This window comes from Terrapene carolina, unplaced genomic scaffold (genome assembly GCF_002925995.2).
Source record: "Terrapene carolina triunguis isolate 2854851 unplaced genomic scaffold, T_m_triunguis-2.0 Scaffold33, whole genome shotgun sequence".
NCBI lineage: Eukaryota > Metazoa > Chordata > Testudines > Emydidae > Terrapene > Terrapene triunguis.
Window position 1 is genome coordinate 2,210,908 of NW_020664384.1, and position 23,910 is coordinate 2,234,817.

At 42.1% G+C, this 23,910-nt stretch overlaps 1 protein-coding gene across 2 annotated transcripts; it reads left to right on the plus strand.

Moving 5' to 3' along the window:
• Positions 1–3,584: 3,584 nt before the first annotated feature.
• Positions 3,585–23,189, plus strand: LOC113406636 (39S ribosomal protein L39, mitochondrial-like). 2 transcript variants are annotated; one of them, XM_026652445.2, is made up of 10 exons: positions 3,585–3,651; positions 6,896–7,102; positions 7,459–7,598; positions 9,829–9,928; positions 11,934–12,001; positions 13,171–13,283; positions 15,544–15,609; positions 16,925–17,078; positions 21,378–21,425; positions 23,079–23,189. In XM_026652445.2, the coding sequence occupies exons 1-10, from the start codon at positions 3,606–3,608 to the stop codon at positions 23,142–23,144; spliced, it is 1,008 nt and encodes a 335-aa protein (XP_026508230.1). In that variant the 5' UTR covers positions 3,585–3,605; the 3' UTR covers positions 23,145–23,189. The 2 variants fall into 2 exon arrangements, with proteins under 2 accessions (XP_026508230.1, XP_026508232.1); XM_026652447.1 differs by lacking the exon at positions 3,585–3,651 and adding an exon at positions 3,704–3,775.
• The last annotated feature ends 721 nt before the right edge of the window (positions 23,190–23,910 follow it).

A 23,910-nucleotide genomic window follows, 5' to 3' on the forward strand; every position in this document is an offset into this window, starting at 1 on the left:
ATGAGCCAGGGCTTTAAGGGGTAAGACGGGTCCCCCTAAGGGGCTGTAAGGAGGGGAGCGAGGAATGCCACAGCTTCCTGCATCCAGGTCATTTTCCCCACCTGGGCTGTGCTGTGCTGTGAGGCATCAGGAGCTGCTGCTCTCCTGCCCGCCCATTATGCAGGCCAAGTGGGGAAAGTGGACCTGGATGCAGGGAACCTTAACATCGCTCCCCCCACACAGTCCCCTAGAGGGGTGGGGTGGAGCACTGCTCTTGGGGGGCGGGGCGGAGCAAGCAGCAATGCCAGCTGCTCTGTGCATTCAGGTCAGTTTCCCCATGTGGGTGCAGGGCTTAGGGGCACAGGAGTGGGGTGCTGGGGTTGGGGGTAAAGGGGGCACAGTACAAGGCTTAAAGGTGTAGGAGGAGCATGGGGTTGGGCAGCAGGAGGGAGGGGCAGGGGTTGGGGCAAAGGGGGCACAGTGCAGGGGTTAGGGACGAACAGAGGGTGGGGAGCACTTTGGGGCCAGGGGCAATGGGTGTGGGGCGCCACATCCATGGGGGCCAGAAATGCCAAAAATACAAGTTTGCCCAGGGCACCCTTTCCCTTAAGCCTGTCTGGACCCTCCCTCAGCTTCTTGCTCCAGGAATGGTGCAGCTGCATTGGGCTTCTCAGCTGCCCCCTTCCTGCTGGGAATATGGGGCAGCTGACTGGACTCTGTGCGCGGAGCTCCCCTTCAGGTGCAGCCATGCTCCCAGTGGGGAGTGGGGGAACCAAGAGTTGGGGTTGGGGGGAAGCCCGGCTCTGGGCAGGGAGATTCACATCTGTTGTCTGGTTGACTGCCCTGTTCTCAGAGGGGAAGGGGGAGGTGAGAAGCCCAGTGCAGCTGCCCCGTTCCTGGCAGAGTGGGGAGCGGAGAGCCTGGGGGGGGACACAGCCGGGCTCCTGGTGGGGAAATCCGTGCCCAGAGTCTGATCGGCTGCTGCTGTGCTCCTGGTAGGAAGCTGAGACCCAGGAGCAGGGGGCAGCAGTCTGGGCTTCTCCGCTCCCTGAGCAGGGAGTGGGGAGCCAGGTAGGTTCAGCCCAGCTGGGAGCGGGAAACCAGGGACAGCCAGGCTCTAGCTGCTGGCTTTCTTGTCAATTTCACAGCTCCAGCATGGACAGGGCTGGATTATCTTTTGTGGGCCTGGTGCCAAACATATTTGTGGGCCGCCATGGGGGCAATGGAGCATGGTGCGGGGGAGTCAGTCCCTGGAGCGAGGGGCTGGCCAGGGGCATGGCATGGCAGGGGCGGCCTTGCTCTGCCCAGCCCAGTGTGAGGGCACTATTTACAAACTGACAGTTGCCAGATGCAAACTGGCCCACCCGGCCCTGTGCTGCCAGCAGGCCCCTTCCCCTCGGAGGTGTGCCCATGACACGCCACATAGCCCCCCCGCCCAACACCGGAACCCCCCCCCCCGATTCCCTATGGCTAGAGTCCCCCCGGATCCGCTATGCCCAGTGCCCTGCCACAAATGCACAGTACCCTGCACAACACCACCCCTGCTCTGCGCCCCCCTGCCCACAACCCTACCACAACTGCCCAGCACCCCACACAGAACCCCCACTCCCTAGTGCCCCAACACACAGAGATCTTCCCTGCCCCCTCACAGCCCAGAACCTCCCACCCCAGGCCCTCCAGAGACCCACTCCCCCACGCCCTGCCTCCTGGCCGCACTCACTGGGAGGTGACTGTGTCTGCCTGCTGGGAGGTGACTATGTCTGCCGGGCTGAGCCACCAGTGCAGCCAGGGCTGGTCCCAGGGTGGGGAATCGCTCCGGCCCCTCGGGAGTGGCGCGACCAGCCAGGCCAGGATCTGCCCCAGCCAGGCTCCCTCAAGACCCACTTGCCTGAAGGGGCCCAGCCAAGCCCCCCTCACACAGTCTGAGACTGACCAGACTTCTGCACCAGTCCCAGGCGACTCAGCTCCAGGAATACAGGTGGGGCCCCACAGGTGGTGGGAAGCAGAAACTGCCTGGAGCCGGAGGTGCACTGGGGTCCAGCCAGGAGGCAGACAGAAGAAGGCAGGTGGGACCAGAGGACGGACAGGACAAGAGGAGCAAGTTGTGGGTGGAGGGAAGCGGGGAACCAGCAGCCTGGTGGGGTCTCAGGGCACAGTGCAAGCAGAGCAGGCTGGGGCCCCTTCTGAGCATGGGCCTGGCTCCATGTAAACCTGGTACTGAGCATGGAGCCCTGAAATTGACAAGACAGCCAACAGCAGATATAAGTAAGGCAGTGTCTACACAAACACTGGCTCGCCCTAACTACACCAACATAAGCGCTATGCCTCTAGTGGAAGTGGAGTTATGTCAGTGTAATAGGGCACTTACATTGGCCGGACAAGGCTGTAGTGTGTACACTGACATAATTAGGTCAACGTAAGATGTTAATCTAATGCTGTAGCGTAGTCCAGGCCTTAGTCAGCGATACAGCCAAGTATACACCCCAGAAGTCCTGGTTCCCAATCCTATATGTTAACATCCTGGTTCATAAGCAACAGAGAGTCCTGTGGTACCTTTAAGACTAACAGATGTATTGGAGCATAAGCTTTCGTGGGTGAATACCCACTTCATCAGACGCATGCATCTGACGAAGTGGGTATTCACCCATGAAAGCTTATGCTCCAATACATCTGTTAGTCTTAAAAGTACCACAGGACTCTCTGTTGCTTTTTACGGATCCAGACTAACACGGCTACCCCTCTGATCCTGGTTCATATTTCTTCTGAAGATGGAAAACTCTTTAACTGAATGCAGATTCATTGCAACTCTGTCAGTGTTTTCTAAATTCATTTTTAAATTGTGAATTTAGGTATAACAACTTTTTCATTTCTTAAACGTTTTAACTTTCAGAGGCGTCAATGATGTCAAAATAATTGTCAGATACTCACATGCTCAGTGTCTGTCATATCTTTGCCCTTTTGTGATCTGGCTGAATCACTGCCATGAGTGAACACAAGAAAATTGTAACAAACTTGTCTAAGGAATGTAAGAAGTTTACTTTGTGGACAAAATCATCTTCTTATGTTGACGGGGTCTAGGTATCGGCCTGAGCCTGACTCAGATCTTCTTTTGTGGGAGGAAAATTATTGGGCAGTTTGTGGTGGAATATTTTTAATTCCAAGGTCTCTTCAGCCTATGTACTACAGCTCTTTGAGCTCTGGTCAAGTAGAGGGGATCCCTGATGACTGGGACCTGAGTAGTTATACTTCATCTGTCTACACTTGAAACGGGACACTGCAATGCCGCTACGCGACGGCACAATGCAGCAACCTGCTTATTAAATGGGATTTCATGCGGGAACCCGGTTGCACCATGAGCGTCACTCTGGTCCTGAACGTGCTTCTGGCTGAGCTCAGAGTCTGTGCGGGTCTCTGCAGACCGGGCCGCTCCCCGCGGAAGGATATGGCTCAGGGCCGCGCGCCGCGGCAGTGGTGGGTTCCCGAGGACTCGTTCCGGGCCCCGCCCCTAGCGGCCGAGGCAGGCGGATCTCTGCGCCGCGGTCCGTGTTTCCGGGGGAACCTGCGCCGGGTGCGCGCGCTCGGGGGAGGCCGCAGGGAGCAGCAGCAGCAGCAGCAGTCTCTGGGCCATGGCCGCGCGCTGGGCGACCCGGTACCTGCGGAGCCAACACGCCCGTGAGTGACCCCGACCCTGCACTTCGGGGGGCGGGGTAGGGGCAGTGCCCGCGCCCCCCCCCCCTGCACTGACTATTGGGGGTTGGGTGCAGTTATGGGTTGTTTGCATAGCTTCAGCAGTGTGGTAGGTGTAAACACCAGCTTCCTTCTCTCTGCTGACCTCAGTCCAAACTCAGCTTGTCTCTGTAGCACTTCAGCGTAGGGCAAAGCTACAACTACAATGATGCAGTACTTTAATGAAGATGCTCTACACCGGAGGTGGGCAAACTACGGCCCACGGGACCCTCCTGTCCGGCCCCTGAGCTCCTGGCCCGGGAGGCTCTCCCCGGCCCCTCCCCCGCTGTTCCCCCGCAGCCTCAGCTCGCCCCGCCGCCAGCGCAATGCTCTGGGCAGCGGGGCAGCGCAGCTGCAGAGCCGCGGCCTGACCCGGTCCTCTGTGCTGCGCGATGGTGTGGCTGGCTCTAGCCACCGGTGCTCCAGGCAGCGCAGTAAGGGGGGGAGGTTGGATAGAGAGCAGTGGAGTTCGGGGTGGTGGGCGGGGAACGGGGTTGTTGAATGTGGGCAGGGGTCCGGGGGGGGGGCAGTCAGGATGGAGGGGGGGTTGGATGGGGCAGCAGGGGGCAGTCAGGAGTGGGGGTTTCTGGGGTGGGCAGGGGACAGGGAGCGGGGTGGTGGTGGATGGGGCAGGGGTGCTGGGGGGCATCAGGGAACTGGGGGGATTGGATGGGGCAGGGGGGGCATCAGGGAACTGGGGGGATTGGATGGGGCAGGGGGGCATCAGGGAACTGGGGGGATTGGATGGGGCAGGGGTCCTGGGGGGGTGGCGTCAGGGGGCAAGAAGCGGGTTGGGGGGGAGCCGGGGCCGGGCCACGCCTGGCTGTTTAGGGAGGAACAGCCTCCTCTAACCGGCCCTCCATACAATTTCCAAAACCTGATGTGGCCCTCAGGCCAAAAAGTTTGCCCATCCCTGCTCTACACCAACAGGAGAGAGCTTTTTCCTGGCATAGTTAATCCACCTCCCTGAGAGGTTGTAGCTCGTCTCTCCCACTGACCTAGTGCTCTCTAAGGGCAGGTCTACACTTACTTCCTGGTCCGCCCCGTAAGCAATCGATCTTCTGGGATCGATTTATTGCGTCTTGTCTAGACGCGATAAATCGATCCCAGAAGTGCTCGCCGTCGACAACGGTACTCCAGCTCGCCGGTACTCCAGCTCGGCAAGAGGAGTACGCGGCATCGACGGGGGAGCCTGCCTGCCGCGTCTGGACCCGCGGTAAGTTCGAACTAAGGTACTTCGAATTCAGCTACGTTATTAACATAGCTGAATTTGCATACCTTAGTTCGAAGTGGGGGGTTAGTGTGGACCAGGCCTAAGGGTACGTCTACACTACCCACCAGATCAGTGGGTAATGATCAATCTATTGGGGATCGATTTATCGCGTCTAGTGTAGACGCGATAAAATCGATCCCCGATCGCTCTGCCGTCGACTCCAGAACTCCACTGCGGCGAGAGGCAGAAGCGGAGTCGACGGGGGAGCGGCAGCGGTCGACTCGCCGCCATCCTCACTGCCAGGTAAATCGACCTAAGATACGCCGACTTCAGCTACGCTATTTGCGTATCTGAAGTTGCGTATCTTAGGTCGACTCCCCCCCAGTGTAGACCTAGCCTGAGTGTGTGTGTGTGGGAGGTTAGGTTGGTATGGCTACATTGCTCAGGCATATAGATTTTTCACATCACTGAGTGACGTAGTTATAGCGATATAGGTCTGTAATGTAGTGACCATAGACGCTACCTATGCTGGAGCTGTGAAATTGACAAGAAAGCCAGATCCTGGCTCTCCAGCTGTGCTTCTCGGTTCCCTGCCGGGATTGGGGCAGCCGCACCGGGCTGCTTGCCACGGGGAACGGAGCAGCTGACCACACACGAGTCAGGAATCTCCCTGCTGGGAGCCTGGCTCCCCCCTTCCCTCCCCCCGGGCTCTCGTTGCTTTAGTTAATCCACTTCCCCGAGAAGCAGTAGCTAGTTTGACCAAAGAATTCTTGTGCTGACCTAGCACAGTCTACATTGGGGGTTAGGTCAGTGTAATTACATCTCTCACAGGTGTGGCTTTTTCACACCCCCGAGGGATGTAGGTATACCGAGGTAAATTCCTAGTGTGGACCAGGCCTCAGTTATAAGTCAGTGGTTTACCTGTCTAGGCACAATTTATGACTTTGGAAGCAGCTCTTGTATTGTGTAGGTTTCTTTGTAATATTCCCCCCCCCCCCCCCCGTGCCTAATTTCCAAAATGTTTTGTTTGGTTCTGCGGATCACCAGTGATCCATGGATCCTTTCTTCGTGGACTACAGAATGTGAAACATTTTGGAAACCACATGGTGTGTGTGTGCACGTGCTCATGGTCTGCAGACTCACTTGTATAAATAATAAAATTCACATTTTAAAATAAAATGAGAGGTTTGCAAAATTCAGTTATGTGGGATAAATAAATGTTTTTAAATAGGCAAGAAAATTATTATGGTAAAGGCTGAGATGTCAGTCGGTAAATTTTTATAACTTACTCTATTTGGACTTAGCTAATGTAGTTGATCTGAGGTGCTTCTTATCATTTATAATCATTGAGTTAAAAATGGCTCTGGATAAATATGGACAATTTTTGTAGTTATTCATGATGTAAGACTATTGTTGTAGGGGTCAGAAAGGAATGTTTCCTCATGGGCACCATTGCATAGTTAAACTAATTATGCCCGGGTTTTTGTGTTCTTTTAAAGCATCAGGTTATTCTTCTGCAGTTGGGGGCAGTGTACAGGACATGATGCAGCAAGGATTTGCCATACAGGATCAGAACGCAAGTTCTTATGAGAGAGAATTATCCCACAATTCCTCTTATGTATTCATGAGGAGAAAGTAGAGGGACACAGATGCAATCATGGCTTGTAATAGAGTCAAATACAGAGTCTGAAAGATTACAAGTAAGATTTTAGGTTTGTGCTGAGCCTTTCTATTTAAATAACATGTTATTTAACTTTTGAATATTTAGGGTCTGGTTTTTGCATAATGAGTGATTATTACAAATGTTAAGAGTGAACTGGAAGTTAGTGCCATTGCAATATGGATACAGTTAAAGGTTTGTTGAGTTAGTGGCTCATTTTTTCTACTCATTGAAGATGCTATTTAGTCTATTTATATCTGTTTGTGAAATATCTTGAGAAGCTGTATGTTGCTTAGTTAGATCACTTCTTTTTCCAGGGTTTATTTCAACAGCTCCTGCTTCTCGACTGTCAACAGCTGAGATTGTTCAGATGCGCAATGAACTCTTCACTAAGGAGAAAGAGAGACAGTTGTCTCTGTATCCACGAATTGAGAAGATTGAAGTAAAATATGTTGGCAAATCTCATCCTGGCACTTTGTTTGTTATGAACAAAGCTTTGTCTACTCCATACAATTGCGCCATGCGTAAGTAAATGGAATCACAAACTGTTTGTTCCATTGTGTATCAAAATCACTTTGCTGATAAATGTATTTACCATCCAAACTGGCACATACGACTATTGTGGTCATTGCAAAGACAAACACAGTGGTCTAGGTAATAATACAAACATAGTATTTCAGTTTGGCATGTATAAAATACAGATAGTGGGATTTAAGAAAAAAGTTAATTTCTGTGGATTCTGATAGCATTCCCACACACAGGTTTTTCAAGCAATGACACTTGGATTTTGGTATAATAAGTGTAGAATTCTAAATTGCAAATTTTAGCAATCTTAGAGGGATGTTGAAAACTGCCTTGAATTCTTCCACTCTTTTTTTAGACTTAAGTGAATGGCATTGTAAGAAATCAGTATTGGCACTTGTGGATGGAGAGCTTTGGGACATGTATCGGCCTTTGACCAAATCATGTGAAATTCAGTTTCTTACTTTCAAAGATGAAAATCCAGAGGAAGTGAACAAGGTAAATCAGCATCTTATTTCTTTATGCAATTTTCCCTCTCTTATGGCCTGATTCAACTCCCGTGGAAGTTTTTTCTATTGACTTCAATGAGTAGGTTAGGGCGTTAGGTAGTAGTTTGAATGAAATTCTAGCTCTATTGGTTACATGAGAAAATGCAAGTTGTTAAAATCACACATTTCTTGTTGGCTTCATCTCTATTGCTGTTTGGACAGTCTCTACTATCTCCACCAATTTTTGCACATATATATGAAAGCAAAATCTTATTCTGCACTCTAGAGAAATCAAGAGTTGTATTAATGCAGGAAAATAATTAAGATATAAGAAACCTTTTCCTTCAAGCTCCTTATGAACAAGATAGACACTGCAGTAGCTGGGAATAACCATGTTGAGAAGCTTTACTGAAAGTATAGTAGGATGCATAAAATAAGTGTTTTTTTTTTTTTGGTCTACATTTCTGTAATAACTAAAAATTTATAGCCTAAACGTAATTTTAGTCTGCTAATAACCCTACACTAAAGATTGTTCATTATATAGAGAAAAAAGGGTCTACAACCAATTCCAGACAGGGAGAGGAGGAGTGAAGTAGCTGTATTTGTAGTATGTCTTTAGCCCCTTAATACTGGCTCCGATATGGTAGAAGAGTTGATTTGTCACTACATGTAAGTATCTATTGCTTTCACCAAATATATTTGTTTATAAAGTTGATCCATCAGTTCTAAGAATTCAGGTAAAATCCTAGTTTGTAATGTAGGAATGTTTTTTGTTACATTATTACTGTAGTAGTGCCTAGGAGCGCAGTCGTTGATCAGAACTCCACTGTACAAACACAGAATAAAAAGAATCTGCCCCAAATTGCTTATAATCTAAATGAAGAACATGAGACCACACGTGGATACAGAAGAATATTGTAGGATTGGGAGTCAGAACTGCCGAGTTCTGCTCCTGACTGTGTGGTCTTTTCCAAGTCACTTAAACTCTGTCTTTCAGTTAACCCATATGTAAAAGGGTCAAATGGTACTTACTACATACCTTTCAAAGATGATGTGAGGAATACTACTTATATTGCACGCTAAAAATGATACTTTACATTTCTAGTCAGTGATGTTAACTTCAGTAAAGAATCATTTTGGCTGAAGAGTGCATAAGCTGGGTTAGCGTTCCCTCTGCTTTAAAACAGGGTTGCATTGGAAGAAATAAGTGGTAGTCTCCTAAACTCCACCCCACAACTCAAGTTCCACGTCCATCTGCTTCCTTGAATTCTGTGGGCATGAATAATATAGGTAATAATGTTGATGTTTAAACTGTCAGTTCAGGCATCAGAGCTATTGTTTCAGGTTGTCTGAAGACTCAAGTTGACCCATGATTAGTAGACATTACATTAGTTTACATCTGGTTCACATTTTGAAGTTTATCTTCACATCCATAAGGGGTTAGTATCTTAATTATTTCTCAATGAAAATTTAGATTCTGGACCACAAAATGCAGTCATTGGGGCAAAGCACAAGCTTGCAAAATCACTGTGCGCTGTTGCAGTTCGACCCCCTTCCTTGAAATATTGTAAACTTTAGAACTTACAGTAGGCCTGAAGATACATATACGCAGTATCTAGTACTTCCTATCCTCACCTTCAAGGTCCTCTATAATCTCACCTCGCTACACCTCTCTTTTCATTTGCTGTTAATTCTTCTCTCACTTGATATACTGCTTGCATCCCTCCCTCCTTGCCTCTTCCTTTATCTCCTTCTCATGCTCTCTTCATTCTCTCTTTAATGCTGCCTCCTGCAACTTGAACAGTCTGCAAGATACTCTCTCCATCCTCTTTCAGATCCCTCCCTTGAAATACTTTTTTTCTGGAAATCTTTTATACCTTGTTTTCTCACCTGTAATTTTCCTGCACTTTTCTTTACCTGATCAGTTGACCTGTCTCTTAGAACCTGCAGTTAAATCCACATGGGTGGACTGTTGAAAGATCAGGACTGTTGATTCAAAGCTTCTCCAGGAAGGGTGCACCTGGTGTTCTATTTTGTAAAGCTTATGTTTGTAGCACTGTATAAATGATTGATAAAATATGTCCATTGTATTAAAATACTAGTGCACAATGGAAACTAGCAAATTTATGAGGAATTCAGTTTTAAAGGAAGACTCACTAATTGAATCAATAGCTGAACTAGTCTGGCATGAATTGGCAACTTCAGTATAGTAAATTTGTTTGAAATGCTCTTTATTACAGGCCTATTGGCGTTCCTGTGCCATGATCATGGCATGTGTGTTAAAGCAGGCATTCAAAGATGAATACTCAGTCAGTCTGATCAGAGCTCCAGAAGTGCCAGGTGATATAAATGTTTTATTGTTGATAAGCTCGCATAGACCCAGTTCAGGTGCATGTCTCAGAATTAGTATTACAGCACATTTAGGGGCTCTCTTTCCTACTGATGAGGGGTTTATTATTCTTCAATTTCTAAAATGTGTCACTGTAATGTCTGAGTGCTTTAGACATTCATTTTATGTCCAAGGAATATGTACTCAGTAGTACAGCCCAGTTGTACCTTCTCTCTTCCCCTCTCCGTCATCATTTCAATGGTCAGACATCAAGTGATGTTGGAGTGACTTCACTAATGTGTTTGTAATAATTGGGATTTCAGAATTGCTCATCTGAACACTTGAAATCCCACCCAGAATGCCTGCATGAAGAAGTGGTCTTGCACCATGTCCTGAAGGTGGCAAGACTGATGCAGCCCAATTTCTGCTGGCAGCAAATTTTACCTTCCATTAAGGATGCAGTGACCCAGACGAGTATGAGGTGTCGTTTTGCCTCTTTCAGTTGAAGTGTCTTTGCTGACAGCTGCTTTGTCACAGTGCAGAAATAGAGGTGGTCTCTGACATAACTGCGTCCAAGTCCATTTAGGGCTTTTAAGATGAGGAACAGGACCTTAAATTATACCTTGTATGATAAGCTAAAGTGTCGGATATGATGCACTGATGTTTGTGTGAAATTTCTTTTAACACTGTTTATTCATGTAAATGGCCAGAAGGCTTACTAGAAAACTAGCAAGTTATACTGGAGGACTATTGCAATAGTTAAGCATAATAGCAAAGAGCATTGACAATTTCTGCTAATCTGTAGTCTGAATTTTTTTAGGATTTTAAATTGACAGAAGCAAAAGGTTTTCATATTTATTGTTAAAAAATATATTTAGACTGCTGGGAAGAGAGCATTTCATCCTTCAGCTACTTAAGCAAAGCCTGAAATTGACTGGCTATCTGGCAGTATGTCAAAGTGCACTATGGAAATTTTAGTGTGCCATAGCAGGGTCTGCACAGTGACTTCGTGTGTGGCAGATTAGTGCGCAGTACAGTTGCACCTTGGCTTGTTGCGCCTAAAGTCTTCATGTAGACAAGCCCTAGGTGTTTGATATGTGTGAGGCTGGTAGGCTGACCGTCAGGCAGCGGCGACTCCAGGCACCAGCGCAGCAAGTGCGTGCCTGGGGTGGAAAGCTGCGGGGTGCGCCCTGCCGGTCCCTGCGAGGGCAGCAGTCAGGCTGCCTTCGGCGGCTTGCCTGTGGGACGTCCGCTGGTCCCGCGGATTCGGCAACAGGTACGCCAAAGCCGCGGGACCGGCGAACCTTCCGCAGGCATGCCGCCGAATCCGCGGGACCGGGGACTTCCCGCAGGGATGCCGCGTAAGGCAGCCTGCCTGCTGTGCTTGGGGCAGCAAAAAAGCTAGAGCCGCCCCTGCCGTCATGTTACCATACCATGACTCCAAATGGCTTTTAGGCAGAGAGGCCAAGGACTGAATGAATGTGCATGGAGACCATGCCGTCTCCTCCTACCTCAGTATGTTGTCAGAGTTTGAAATTGTGTTGCTGCTGCCTGTATTACCTCCTCTGTGGATAAATAAATGACTTAAGTCTTATATTCTGTCTGTCTGGCACCTCTGAGCAATACAATTCTCTGTACAAATGAAAAGTGCAGAAATACTCCAGAGAGGAGGAGGGTCTGAATGTATATCATACTTATCCAGAAAAAAACTGTTTTGATGAGTGGGTACAGACTGCCATACTCTTATAAAAATTGTAAATACCCTGAACATATTTTTGGGGTGAATATTTAAGAGACAAATAGAATCTGTCATTTGACTTTATAAAACCCAAACTGTCCAGCTGTGATTGTAATCCACAGGTTTCAGCTTGTGATCCTTGCTATATTTCTATAACAGAAACAGCCTTGCTTTGGCCCTTATTTATTCACACTGATAAAGTTTTTGTAAGACTGCTGAGGCCATGAAATAAAATGTATACTTGGTTACAAATAACAGCATTTTCTCTGGCTCTGCAGTGATCTCTGGAGCTTTCTGTTATGATGTTGTTTTGGACAGTAGGCTTGATGGCTGGAAACCAACAGAAGTAAGTACAATTTGTCTTCTGAAAAGTAATGATTATCATTTACTCCTCCTTTGTTTCTTGTGACCTTTCTTTTTTAAAATGGGAACAGTCTTGCTTTACTGTGGCAACAGTTTAGAGACCCTTATTACCTGATTACCCCAGGCAAACCTCTGCCCCCATGTGGAGCCCCATTAAATTAAAGATAGCTATAGCTAGCACAGTTTTTCTCCCAGTATGGAGAAGGTGATATATGTTTACTTAGAAATATTATGAGTGTATATTAAATTGTAATTTTCTTAATAGTTTGCACTTACATGGCATTTCTAAGCAGAGGGTCCAAAGCTGTTTAGACCTTTAATCAAGCCTCATGACTTCCTGTGAGGTTAAGTGAAAACAAATATATTTCACTGGGCAGGCGTTTCTTCTTATAATGCGTGTTCACCAGAAGAGGGGGAAAAAAGATGTATGGCTAAAGGGGCAATGTTAACAAAATACGGAATTTCACTTTAGTGCAAGCTGTATTTTAACTTGCCCACTTTGAAAAACTTTCTAAGGTAGTTGTGAGTCATCTTCAGTTTCTCAATCCAGTAAACATTTTGATAGTTGCTAATGTCTTCTGAGTACTGAAGTTTGATTTTTGGAGTGGGCAATCAGTTTTGTATTTATTGATGTATCAATAATGTCCACTTTTTAAAAAAATTGTTAACAAAGAGGGCACTTTCAGGTGGGATTTTGATTGATCGCTTGAAAACTAGCCAGATATTAGCCAGATTAGTGTTCAGCAGTGGCAGGATTATGTCTATGCATATAGTATGTTTGGAGGAGCTTGTTGAAGCTTTCAATGAATTAGAAGTCTCTCAAAAAAATTGGAAATGGGAGTGCATGGGTAATAAGGAATTCCCATTTTCTTTGGGCCTGATGCAATACCGATTGAAGTCAGTGAAAACACACCAATTGATTTCAGTGGCAGTGGCCACTCCTAGTTAGAGTAACTGTAATGTCCTACCAACAGTAATCATTAGCAAGTCTATTGCTGATAGATATATTTGTAGGAATTTATAGATATACTAGGAGTCTCCTTAAAAGCTCGTTTACCATTTTTACTGCTTGTTACAATATTTTTTATACGTACATTGTGTATTAAAAAGCAGCTGAAGAACAGTGGTAACAGTCTACTTTTTTGTTTTAAGGACAACTTCCGTTCTCTTACAAAAGAAGCATACAATCTAATTCACAAAGATCTGCCGTTTGAAACATTGCACGTTGAAGCAAAAGTGGCATTAGAAATGTTTCAGCATAACAGGTCAGTGTTTATTTCAGATTTAAACAAAAATAGTAAAGACTGAATTGAATTGCTAAAGGAAATATAACCTTTAAAAATGTGACAATTGAAATATGAAGGGCTAGACCCTCAGTGTAAATTAGTGTAGCTCCACTGACTTCAGTAGAGCTAAACTAATATACACTTATGTTTTCCTGTTAAATGCACACACTAGGTGGCACTACAGTGTATAACTGAGAGGTGTTTAAGAAATTGGAACAGTTATGAGATTTTGTATTTAGTATCAAACTAGTGAAATCTTGAAGTTCTTAAAGTTCTTTCACCATATTAGTGGTTAGATTCCTCATATGCTTATTCTTTTAAGTTTTGTTCTATACAGTACATCTCTATATTGAGATATTCAAATTCAACAAGTGAATCCAGGAAGTTATCTTCTAAATACCATTATATTTTACTATCAGCCTTGGTTAACAGGTAACTGGCTAAGCTTGGCACTCCACCCAACTATCTATCTGGGAGGCAGTGATATCTAATAGATGGGTAACCCCCTTCATTTTCAGTTTAAACTGATTTTTATTTAAAAAAAAAAAAGGCAGATTTTACAAAGGATTACAGTATTTGTTTTTTCTGACTTTCACCCTACTTTTTTATCATCCAAATATATAAAAATAACTTGTTTTATTAGGAAAATACAATACATTGCATGATATATATATTACGATAATACATTAGTCTGTGTGTATATGCAAAGCTGCCTGTTGAAGTAAGGCTATAGATTAGTCTAGAAGATACACACAATAAACAGACACACACACAGGCGCCAAAGTGCGTGTGCATCTGAACGTACTGATGAATCTCACACCCACCACATACACATTTCAAGCTGTTAGCAGATGCTGTTTAAAGATCTGATACACGAAAATGGGAGGAAAACAAAAATATAAGTCAGAATACATTTCAGAACACAAGGATGTATTAAAGTTTAAAAAAAAAAAAAAAGAAAAGGATGAAGTTGAGGGTATGCACTCAAATGGTGTGGCCCAATTATTAAATGTAAATATTTTTAGGCTAATAGTTGTAAGTCTACAACAGTAAACTGTTTATTCAAATGAAAGGTTTTATTTGGGGATTAGAGATGTATTGTTTTCTTAAACTCGGAGGTGGCCTTGTGTTTTGAGTTCTGTTTTAGTTCTGTAGCAAACCACATTGAATTTCATTAATCAAAGCATTAATCTACTGAATACTTTTTTCCCTGTCCTGCCGTCCACCAAAATAAACCCTGATATTTATCCAGAAAAAATATTACTAGTTTTTTCCACCAATCTTCACCTGTTTCTGTTGTTGTTGTGATAAACACTGATCAATTCCTGTGAAAAATAAAATAAAAACCAAAACTGAGGTGTCCTATAAATGGGGTACTGACCAGGGCCTGGGATTTATCCCTGTCTTGGCCGTGATCTACTTTGTGATCTCAGGCAAGTCGCTTTACCTCTCTGTACCTTTCTTTCCCCTCCCCTTAGTTCTGGGGCAAAAATAGTGGATACTAACAGACTTTTTAATCAAGTGAAGAAAGGCATAACAGCTGGTGGCTGGAAGTTAAAGCTGGACAAATTCAAATTAGAAACTAGGCACACATTTTTACAGTGAAGGTATTTAATCATTGGAACAAACTACTGAAGGAAGTGGTGGATTCTTTCTCGATGTCTTCAAATCAAGGATAGATGCCTTTTTTGGAAATTATGCTTTAGCTAAACACAAGTTAATGGGCTTATTACAAGGTAACTGGGTGTAATTCTGTGGCCTTTGTTGCACAGGAGGTCAAACCAGATGGTCCCTTCTGGCATTAACATCTTTGTATCTAGAAAGGCTTATTTTTATTGAAATGTTCTTTCCACAAAATAAAATGAATGTAACTGCTTTGAGGTGGATTGGCTCATTCATGACATACATATTTTTTGTGAGGCATGTCAAAGAGGCCTTGAAATATGAAAGGTAAGGGTTTAAAATTGTTTCTAATCTTATGAATATTGAGCACAATTATTAAAAAAGCTTCTTTGATGCATAGCTCAAAGATTTTTCTCATTATTTTCCCCATATTAACTTAATAGTGGAGTTAAGGATTAGGTTCTGAAAGGCTCCCAGTGACTTCAGTGTGCTTCTGCATTAGACCCTTATAGATTATAAAAATAATATGAAGCAACTTGATTGTTTTTTGCTTCTTCATATATGTAACTTTATATCTGACAAATTTGTGAAGTGTGCTGTTTTGTTTTCTTTCAAGGTACAAAATGGATTCAATAGAACAGAAAGCATCGCAAAATCCTGAAGGAATAGTGAAGTTACATAGGTGAGTAAAACTTGAATTTTATTCTATAATGATTCACAAGGGTCCAGTTACTTTGCAAAATTATATGCATCTGAAAGAAAGGTAAGTGACTTGTGATGTATTTTTAATGGAACTTTGCTTTCTGGGTTAGCTGCATTCTGATCTATATAGGTTCTTCCACAGCACCATTATTGTTGTATTTAACTCTTGATGGGACTCCTTAAACTTTTCATAAAGCTTTTAAGATAGTGGGCTTCCTTCCCTTGCCTCCCATCTCTTGATGGTAAACACTGAAAAAAAAACCCATCACTTTAAAAGCTTTATATTAAGGTTCTAAATTAAAAATTAGTCTTAACAACTTTAATGTATTAGAAGAAAAATACTTTAAAACAAAAACTAAAATTTTCCTGGTAAACCTTTTTATGCCAAAATCTCATTCCTTTTCCAGTTCGCTGTCAGCATTGCGTTACTTACAGTTATGTTTACACTGGGGTCAGAATGGAACTGGCTTCAGGTGTTCAAGGAAAGAAAAGCAGAAGAAAGTTGTAGGAATCTGATTGGTGAAGGGAAAAATTGCTTGAGAGGGGAAGAAATGTTTATCATAGTCCATGGGTTGTAAAAAGATGCATTTTTGGTTTAACCTCATGCATGCTGTTCAGACCACTTGATGTTTGTGTGTTACCATGAGTGGTTGTTGTGGTCTGGAAACTCCCTACAGAAAAATTGGCTTTGCAGAGATGGCTAGTTTTGGAATAGTGTTTTTCTTGGGAAAAGTATATTTGCTCAGGGAAGTCTGCAGAGCACAGAGTGGAGACTGAGGACAGAAGGGAAGATCTCTGAAGGAAGAGTGTGATGTGAAGGGTTTTGTTTTGTTTTTAAATTCCTTCCTTCCTTCATTTATGCAAGTATTGGAGTTTTCAGATATATGATAGGGGAAATCCTTCTTGAAGCAATAAATAGAATCATGTCAAAAGTGTGTGCTTTTGGGAGCAGATCCTGTATGTTGTCCTAATTCCATTAAAATCATTGTACCTTTGACAGCTGAAGAACTGCCTTCTGGACTCTAGTTTTAAATTAGTTATTCAAGTTAGGAAAACATGCTGACCCTGAAGTTTTCAAGGGCACTTCTTCCCCGGATACCAAGAATGCTGAGCTGTAGTGGGATGTTTGGTTTGGGATTTGTGTGGGTTTTCTCTTTTGGTTTAGAAAGAGGTTCACTATAATTTTCTGTAGATAGGCATTTTCTATTTTCTAAGTGATAATGAAAAGAAATAGCTATGTTTGTAATGTCGCTATAAACATACATTCACTGTGAGTTTTATTGTGCTCCAATTAGGTTTGGTGACTTTGTAGATATTAGTGAAGGCCCTCACATTCCAAGGACAAGTTTTTGCTTCCAGTATGAAGTGACAGCAGCCCATAATCTCCAAACCAGCCAGTCTGAGTCTATACGAAGGTTTCAGGGTGTGTCTCTGCCTGTTCACTTAAAGGTAAGTAATGCATTCAGTACAAATATTCTTTGCTTAGGACAGGAAGGAGTGGAAGAAGTCTTTTTACATGTCTTCAAATCCTTGGCATATGCAGTGCCAATATCTTGTCATAGTTGTGAGAATAGGGTGAGTAGATGTTCCAATTTTATAGGGACAGTCCAGATTTTGGGGACTTTTTCTTATATAGGCACCTATTACCCCCCACCCCCTGTCCCGATTTTTTTTTTTTTTTTTACACTTGCTATCTGGTCACCCTAGGTGAGAAGTAGATGAGTGGAAGGCCCAGAGTGTGGTTTACTTTAGGAGTGTCAAGGCTCTGGTTTCCTCAGCACTATTTTAGATATTTAGTCAAAACTCTTTACTATAGACCAGGCTCTGTGGCATTATTTAAGCATTAGTTGTTGTTTTTTAAAAATATACTTGTCTTCCAGTATAGTTATTTTAGTCATGTCACTTCTGGGGAGGTTCTATAATTGTCCATCACATTTTTCTTGTTCGTGTGGTTACTGAGAATGTTTCCTCCAAGGGAAATGGCAAACTATTAACTCTTTTAAATGAGTGAAATTATTTCACTGCACATCATTCCAAAGTGTAAAATAAGAATTGCCATTCAGAATCAGAATCATCTAGTTCAGTGTTCTGTCTATAATCATCTATCAGATGATTCAGAAACAGGTGCAAAAAAACTCTGTAGTGACAGTTATGGAATATCTTGCCCATAGAGTAAAGTTCTTTCTAAGCTCCATCAGTTAGCTTCTGGCTTATGCTCTGCATCATGGCGCTATCTAAATGTGGAGTGCCAAGTTTCAGTTTTAGCACCTGTCTCTTCTTTTCTCACTCTCTTCCTCTCACACATACGCACACCTTTCTAAATTGTTTACTTATGTTTTTAGGGCTACTGTTAGTCTTATATTAGCCCAAATTCCTCTGTCTCAGTTGCCAGCAGAACAGGGTAGGAGCTTTTGCCCCCACTGAGAGCCAGATCAGCTTTCCATGGGCTAATCCTTTAATGTATGCAAGATCATCTGGGGATCTCAACCTAGTGGCCTCATGGCCTTCATTATTTTGCAGAGGGCAGTATATTGCAGAAGCTATAACTTAGAAAATGTCTTGCTTAAAAGGGTTTTTTAAATTATCAAAATATTTAACAGCAGCGGATACCTCAAGCCTTTCAGTCACAGAATGTGTATTGTGGTTAATGGGCAGTGTGTTTTCCCCCCTCCCCCCCAGGTCTGTTAACATGTATAAACCCTAACACTGGCTGACAATTGTTGAGAAGGGTGCTTCTCTATCTCCTCTGTAATTCACCACTACTTCCCTTTGCTGACACTGCCTGTGTAAGTGTGAATGGGAGGTCAATTTTATGAATTTGCAGAGGTGAAATTGAACAAACTAGATTTGCCAGTTTGAGAAGTGTTGAGGCCAATATTGACATAGAATTTAATTAGGGTAACCACTTTTTATTGAGTGTAGGGGATGCTATCTTGCTAATGAGCGCTAGGTTCTTTTCAGGTCAAGTAAGACCTTGGAGCATTTCTCGGATCAGCACACTTAATTTTTCTTAACCAATCCACAGTGTATTAATTCACCCAGAATCTCACTATATAGTCAACAGTTCATAAATCAAGTTTAGATACAGCAAATGTTCTAGGTGTGTGCTAAACGCAAGAAACACTGTCTTCTAAGCGATTAATAAAGACTGTTGTTGAGGTCAAGCACTTATACCAGAGAAAAAAACAAATTATCAAGATTTCTTATTACATGTTCTTCATAATATTCAGTTCTTTAGTGCTTCTAATACATTTGTCACACTTCAAATAATTCACCAAGGAGTAAGGATGCACTTGTCTTAAGGCACTTCTGTGAATGTGGTTCCTACTATTTGAATTGTTTTGGTATGAAAGGGGAATGTTTAAAATGTCAAAAGTAACTGCTTCAAGTTATTGTTTTCCTCTGTTAGTCCAGTTTGCTTGGGCTTACAAAGAAGAATGTATATTGCATTACTTAGGCTTGGTCTACACAACCAACTGACCTAACCTCCCTGCCCCCGGTGTAGACAGCGGTATGGGAGGGCTTCTATTATTGACATAGCTATCGCTTCTCGGGGAGATTGAGTACCTATGCTGACAGGAGAGCTTCTCCCATTGGCGTAGGTAGTGTCTTCACTAAATGCTAAAGCAATGCAGCTACAGTGCTGTAAATGTACACAATCCCTTAGTTTAAATCCAAAATATGGTTACTTGAGATCTCACTTGAAAGAGTGTAGACTCAGTCAGATAACATTGTTGTTAATGTTAAAGAACAGAAAGAGAAATACAATCTCTGAAATGAAATCTCACTGCTGCTTAGTCCTGTTAACCCTGGGATGGCGTGGGGAGTCTCTTTCACATGGCTACTCTGGGCATCTGCTGGATTCTTCAGTGTCTCTGTGGATTTGATCAACTCTTCTTCTTAGTGCTGTAACCCTGGAGGAGGAAAGAGGCAGCCCACATGGATTCAGCTAGCTCTAGGTTCCCATATGGTGATCTCAATTTATATATCCTGTTTCAGGGTTTGCTGGAGGAAGGCAGTCTTATTTTTTATTGAACACTGGCCAAAAGTTGCTCTCAGCTTTCAATTTATAGTTTCTCTGCTACTTCAGTTGGTGTCCAGTAGATGGTGATGGTGTATAATTAGTGAGGCAACATCATTTTGATGAATAGTAAATTAATTGAAAAATGCATTTTTGGAGGCACTGAAACTATTCACAAATTTCAGTTGTTTGGTAAATAGTTTTTTTTTTTTTTAAAAAAAAGGAAAACATTTTGAAAATCAAAACAGTTCGTTTTGACCACTTCAAAAGTTTAGTTTCAACTTTTCATTTTGAAATGACGTTTTGATTAGAAATTTAGCTAATTTTAAAAAAAATTGAAACGGAGAAAACATCTGAAAACAACCCAATGTGAAAGAAGAAAAATCATTTCAGGGCGAATGAACTGAGAAATCAATTATTGCTCAACTTTAGAACAAATTTTGATCCTTTTTTGTTGGAGGCTTTTTATGTTTGATTCATTTGAAGGTATTTCTGAATTCTCTGGACTATTATTTGGAATTCTTCTTCTTTCCTTATTAAGCCATTTCTATTATTTCCAAGCTTTACATAGGTTAGGTGCTCATAACTTTCAGTATTTCCCTTCTTATGCCATATGCCATATTTAGACTGTGATGTCATTATACAGAAAACAAAATCCTGTGAATTTGGGGAACATAATCAGTACATTATTTTAAGTATATATAATACCTAATACAGAACAAGAGAATTATCTTGAAGATACAGGACAAATTATTTTCTTGAAAAGAAATGTATATTTGGTTAATAAAGAAGACAAATATACAGAATCTAATTTGAGGAAGATTTTATATATTGAACTTGATGGGGTATCAGAAAAGTTTGGCCTCTGGAACTTGCAGCTTTTTGGTTCACCCACTGTTCCTAACTAGTTTAAATCTACATTTTTTTTTTTTTATGCTCCTCTCTAAAACTTGATTAATTTCCAGAATGCAATGGGCCATGTGCATAGGCAATCAGGATGCTAGCCTTGTTTGTCAGCCTTTGGTAGGTTCATTATAGTTAGAGGGAGAGAGAGAAGTTCCATCTGCTTTTGCGTAATGATTAACAATAGTTTGTAGATTTTGTTTAAATGTTGCATTGCCTATTCATGATGCAATAAAGATTCTTTTCACAATGTTTCTGTAAAATGAGGATTGTTGGTCTTTTATTCTGAGCAAATCAAGGTGTGCAATTTGTAATCTTGTTTTGTATTCTTGCTAAGGAAATAGTGAGAGTTTTATGCTTAAAAGGGCAGGGAGCGAGCTTATGGCTGTTAACAATATATTCAAGACACATATGACATTTATACAGTTTACACCAGAAAAGATATAAAGAAGGCCCCAATCCTGTCAACATTTCTATATTTGCTTAAATTTATTCATGTAAATAGGTCCGTTAACTTCAGTGGGACAATTCATGTGTGTGAGCGTGATAATATTCAAGTGTGCAAGAGAGAGATACCTGTCCAGTTGGAAATATAATAAAAATTAACTAATTTCAACATGAGCAATCAAACTGCCTGTATTTTTAGTTTTGTTTACAGTGGTGGTGTAGTCATACCTTTCCCGGACCTGAAGAAGCTTGTCTCTCTCACAAACTGAATAAAAGATATTACCTCACAGACCTTGTCTCTATTTTTTAAAATTGCCACAGGATCTGATTTCAATTTAATTATAAGTAATTCACTGCCCTCATTCACTTTTTTCCAGGCTCATCACACAGTATGGCGAAGATTGCTGGAAAGGTCTCAGAGACTGGTAAGTTGAAGTAGCAGCTAAATACACAGCTTTAATGACCTTGTTTTTCTTAAAGTAAAAGAATTGTCATACTGTAGAAGTTAGATAATCATAATTGGAGGATACATACAAGAACATATTTATTTAAAGGAAGGAATCCAGGCCAAATCTTAAGAAAAATTGAATGCTGTATTAGAATATAAATAAACAATCTAATTGTTTTTGTAAGAAGGAAAACATTGGAACTTTGTGGAAGCCTGAGTTGCATTAAAAATATTTCTCTGGAATACTACAGATCATGGAACTTGGATGGTGTATGTGATTGATTTCCTCCATAGTAAAATTGCAAATTCTGTCTATATGGATTTTTTGGTACACATGAATAGTCTCTTTGTAAGCTCTCATTAAGTAACTTTTAGAAATTGAAAAATGTCAATTCTTTAAAAATGAGGAAAATAGAATGTTAGCGGTTTTGTATTTTTATTTTTTCTACATGTTTAAGGTTATATGTGGAATCTGGAATCTGAAACGAAGATTTAGCATGAACTTGAAATACAAGTAAAACTGAAAAAAAGCAGTGTAATGTTCTAACTGTACACAGACATCTGGGTTAAAAACAAATACAGGAGATTTGTGCCTCATGTATAACAAGACAAATGAGTCAAGTCAAAGAAGGCTGACACTAGGGGTGAGCCTATATAGAAGCTAGTGGAAGCCAAATGGGAAAATGATTGCATTACATTAAATGGGAAGGTAACTGGAAAGAGTTCTAAAAAGTAAAATGTGCCTGGTGTAAGGAAAGGAAGTTTCCTAATTACATTTTATCTGGAAGAGGACTAGAAAGTAATAGTGAAGGCAGCCGAAGGAAGCATCTACAGTGACTGAATAAATACAAAAACCATGTTAATGGAATAAAGGAAGTGGAACCCTATGTAACATCTAGACATAACTAAACTTGGGGAAATTTGGTAAAGATTAAATAGTAAAATTATCAGACTTTTAAAACTCCAAAGCCAATATTCTGCTTGCTGTTTGAATAGCAGCAGAGAAAAAGCATATCACATCTGTTCCACAGTCCACTAATTAAGAAGCTTGCTCAAGGCTAAAATATAGTACAATAGCGAACCCATTTTTCTGACCCTCTATTATCCATATTAACCGGACAACCAGTGCACACTCTCCTGTGGCCACTAGATGCCGCTGCAGCATTGCACTTTCCCATTCTCTGGTTTATCTGGATTTTTGATTATCTAATCTGGCCCCAGTCCCAATTAGATCAGCAGACCAGAGAGTTCTGCTAGTTATATATATATATGGAGATATACCTATCTCATAGAGCTGGAAGGGACCCTGAAAGGTCATCGAGTCCAGCCCCCTGGCTTCACTAGCAGGGCCAAGTACTGATTTTGCCCCAGATCCCTAAGTGGCCCCCTCAAAGACTGAACTCACAACCCTGGGTTTAGCAGCCCAATGCTCAAGCCACTGAGCTGTCCCTCCCCCTCCCCCTGGTTCTTATAAACCAGTTTGAAAATGTTTATAATTCATATTGTTTAATTTTAAAGACAACAGTACTTCTTGCTGTACACTATCCTTGCTCAAGTATAGTATAGCGGAAGGGGAGAATGTACAGGGTGAAACTATGCTTAAATCCCCCCAAACACTGATGTTTTGCAGATTATTGAAGATGGCAGTCTGGAAGCAAAAGATGGAAATCTGGAAGCAAAAACTGTATTAACATAATTCTTAATTTTCATGTGTAAATTAATAAAATAAAAATGTTTTGGACATGTCTTGTGTGTTTATTTATAAAGATAAAATGCCAAGTTCAGTCCTGATTGTTGAAGTCAACTGAGTTAACAAAGTTAAATCAGGGATAAATTTAAGGCTAATATCTCAATTGACTTATTTGATTTTCCACATCTGTTAAAACTAGAAATAGATCTGAACTAAAGTTTGAAAAGAGTGAGAAACGAATGTTTCGTGTATGGTAAAACTCAACTCATTCATGGTATTTTAATAATCCCGGAAGCTGATAAACCTTTATTCTGTGAGTATTCTATTCCATAAATATCCCATCTTGGTACACAGAAAATAAGTGAGCTAGTCCATCTGTACTAATTTGATGTATTTTCTTTTCATTCAGTAACATGCAAAACAATTTTTTGCCATGAAAAAAACCAACAACTTTGTATTCACTGAAATGCTAGTTCAATTTCTTACCAAAATTATTCCCCAGTGGAATGTCACAAACATCTACATCTCCTACAATAACAAGTCAAAGCAAATATCTTTGCTGCTTCAGATCTCTGGTGTCTTGTACGTTACTAGCAATAGGTAATAAACCTAAAACACTTAAAAATTGAACTAAGTTTTCTTGTCGTCAAACTGCTTGTAATTCTTTTTAAGACATCTCCTTCCCCATAAAGGGAGCTTTAGAATAGTGTCCAATTGTTATCAATTACGTCAGCATTTTTTAGATGAGTAATCTCTGAATCGCTCCATGTCC

Excerpts from the sequence above, each read along its gene's own strand:
- LOC113406636 (XM_026652445.2), top strand. The coding sequence starts at position 3,606 with ATGGCCGCGCGCTGGGCGACCCGGTACCTGCGGAGCCAACACGCCC. Across the intron at positions 7,599-9,828 it reads ATCCAGAGGAAGTGAACAAG|GCCTATTGGCGTTCCTGTGC; the intron begins GTAAATCAGCAT and ends TCTTTATTACAG. Across the intron at positions 9,929-11,933 it reads CAGAGCTCCAGAAGTGCCAG|TGATCTCTGGAGCTTTCTGT; the intron begins GTGATATAAATG and ends CTGGCTCTGCAG.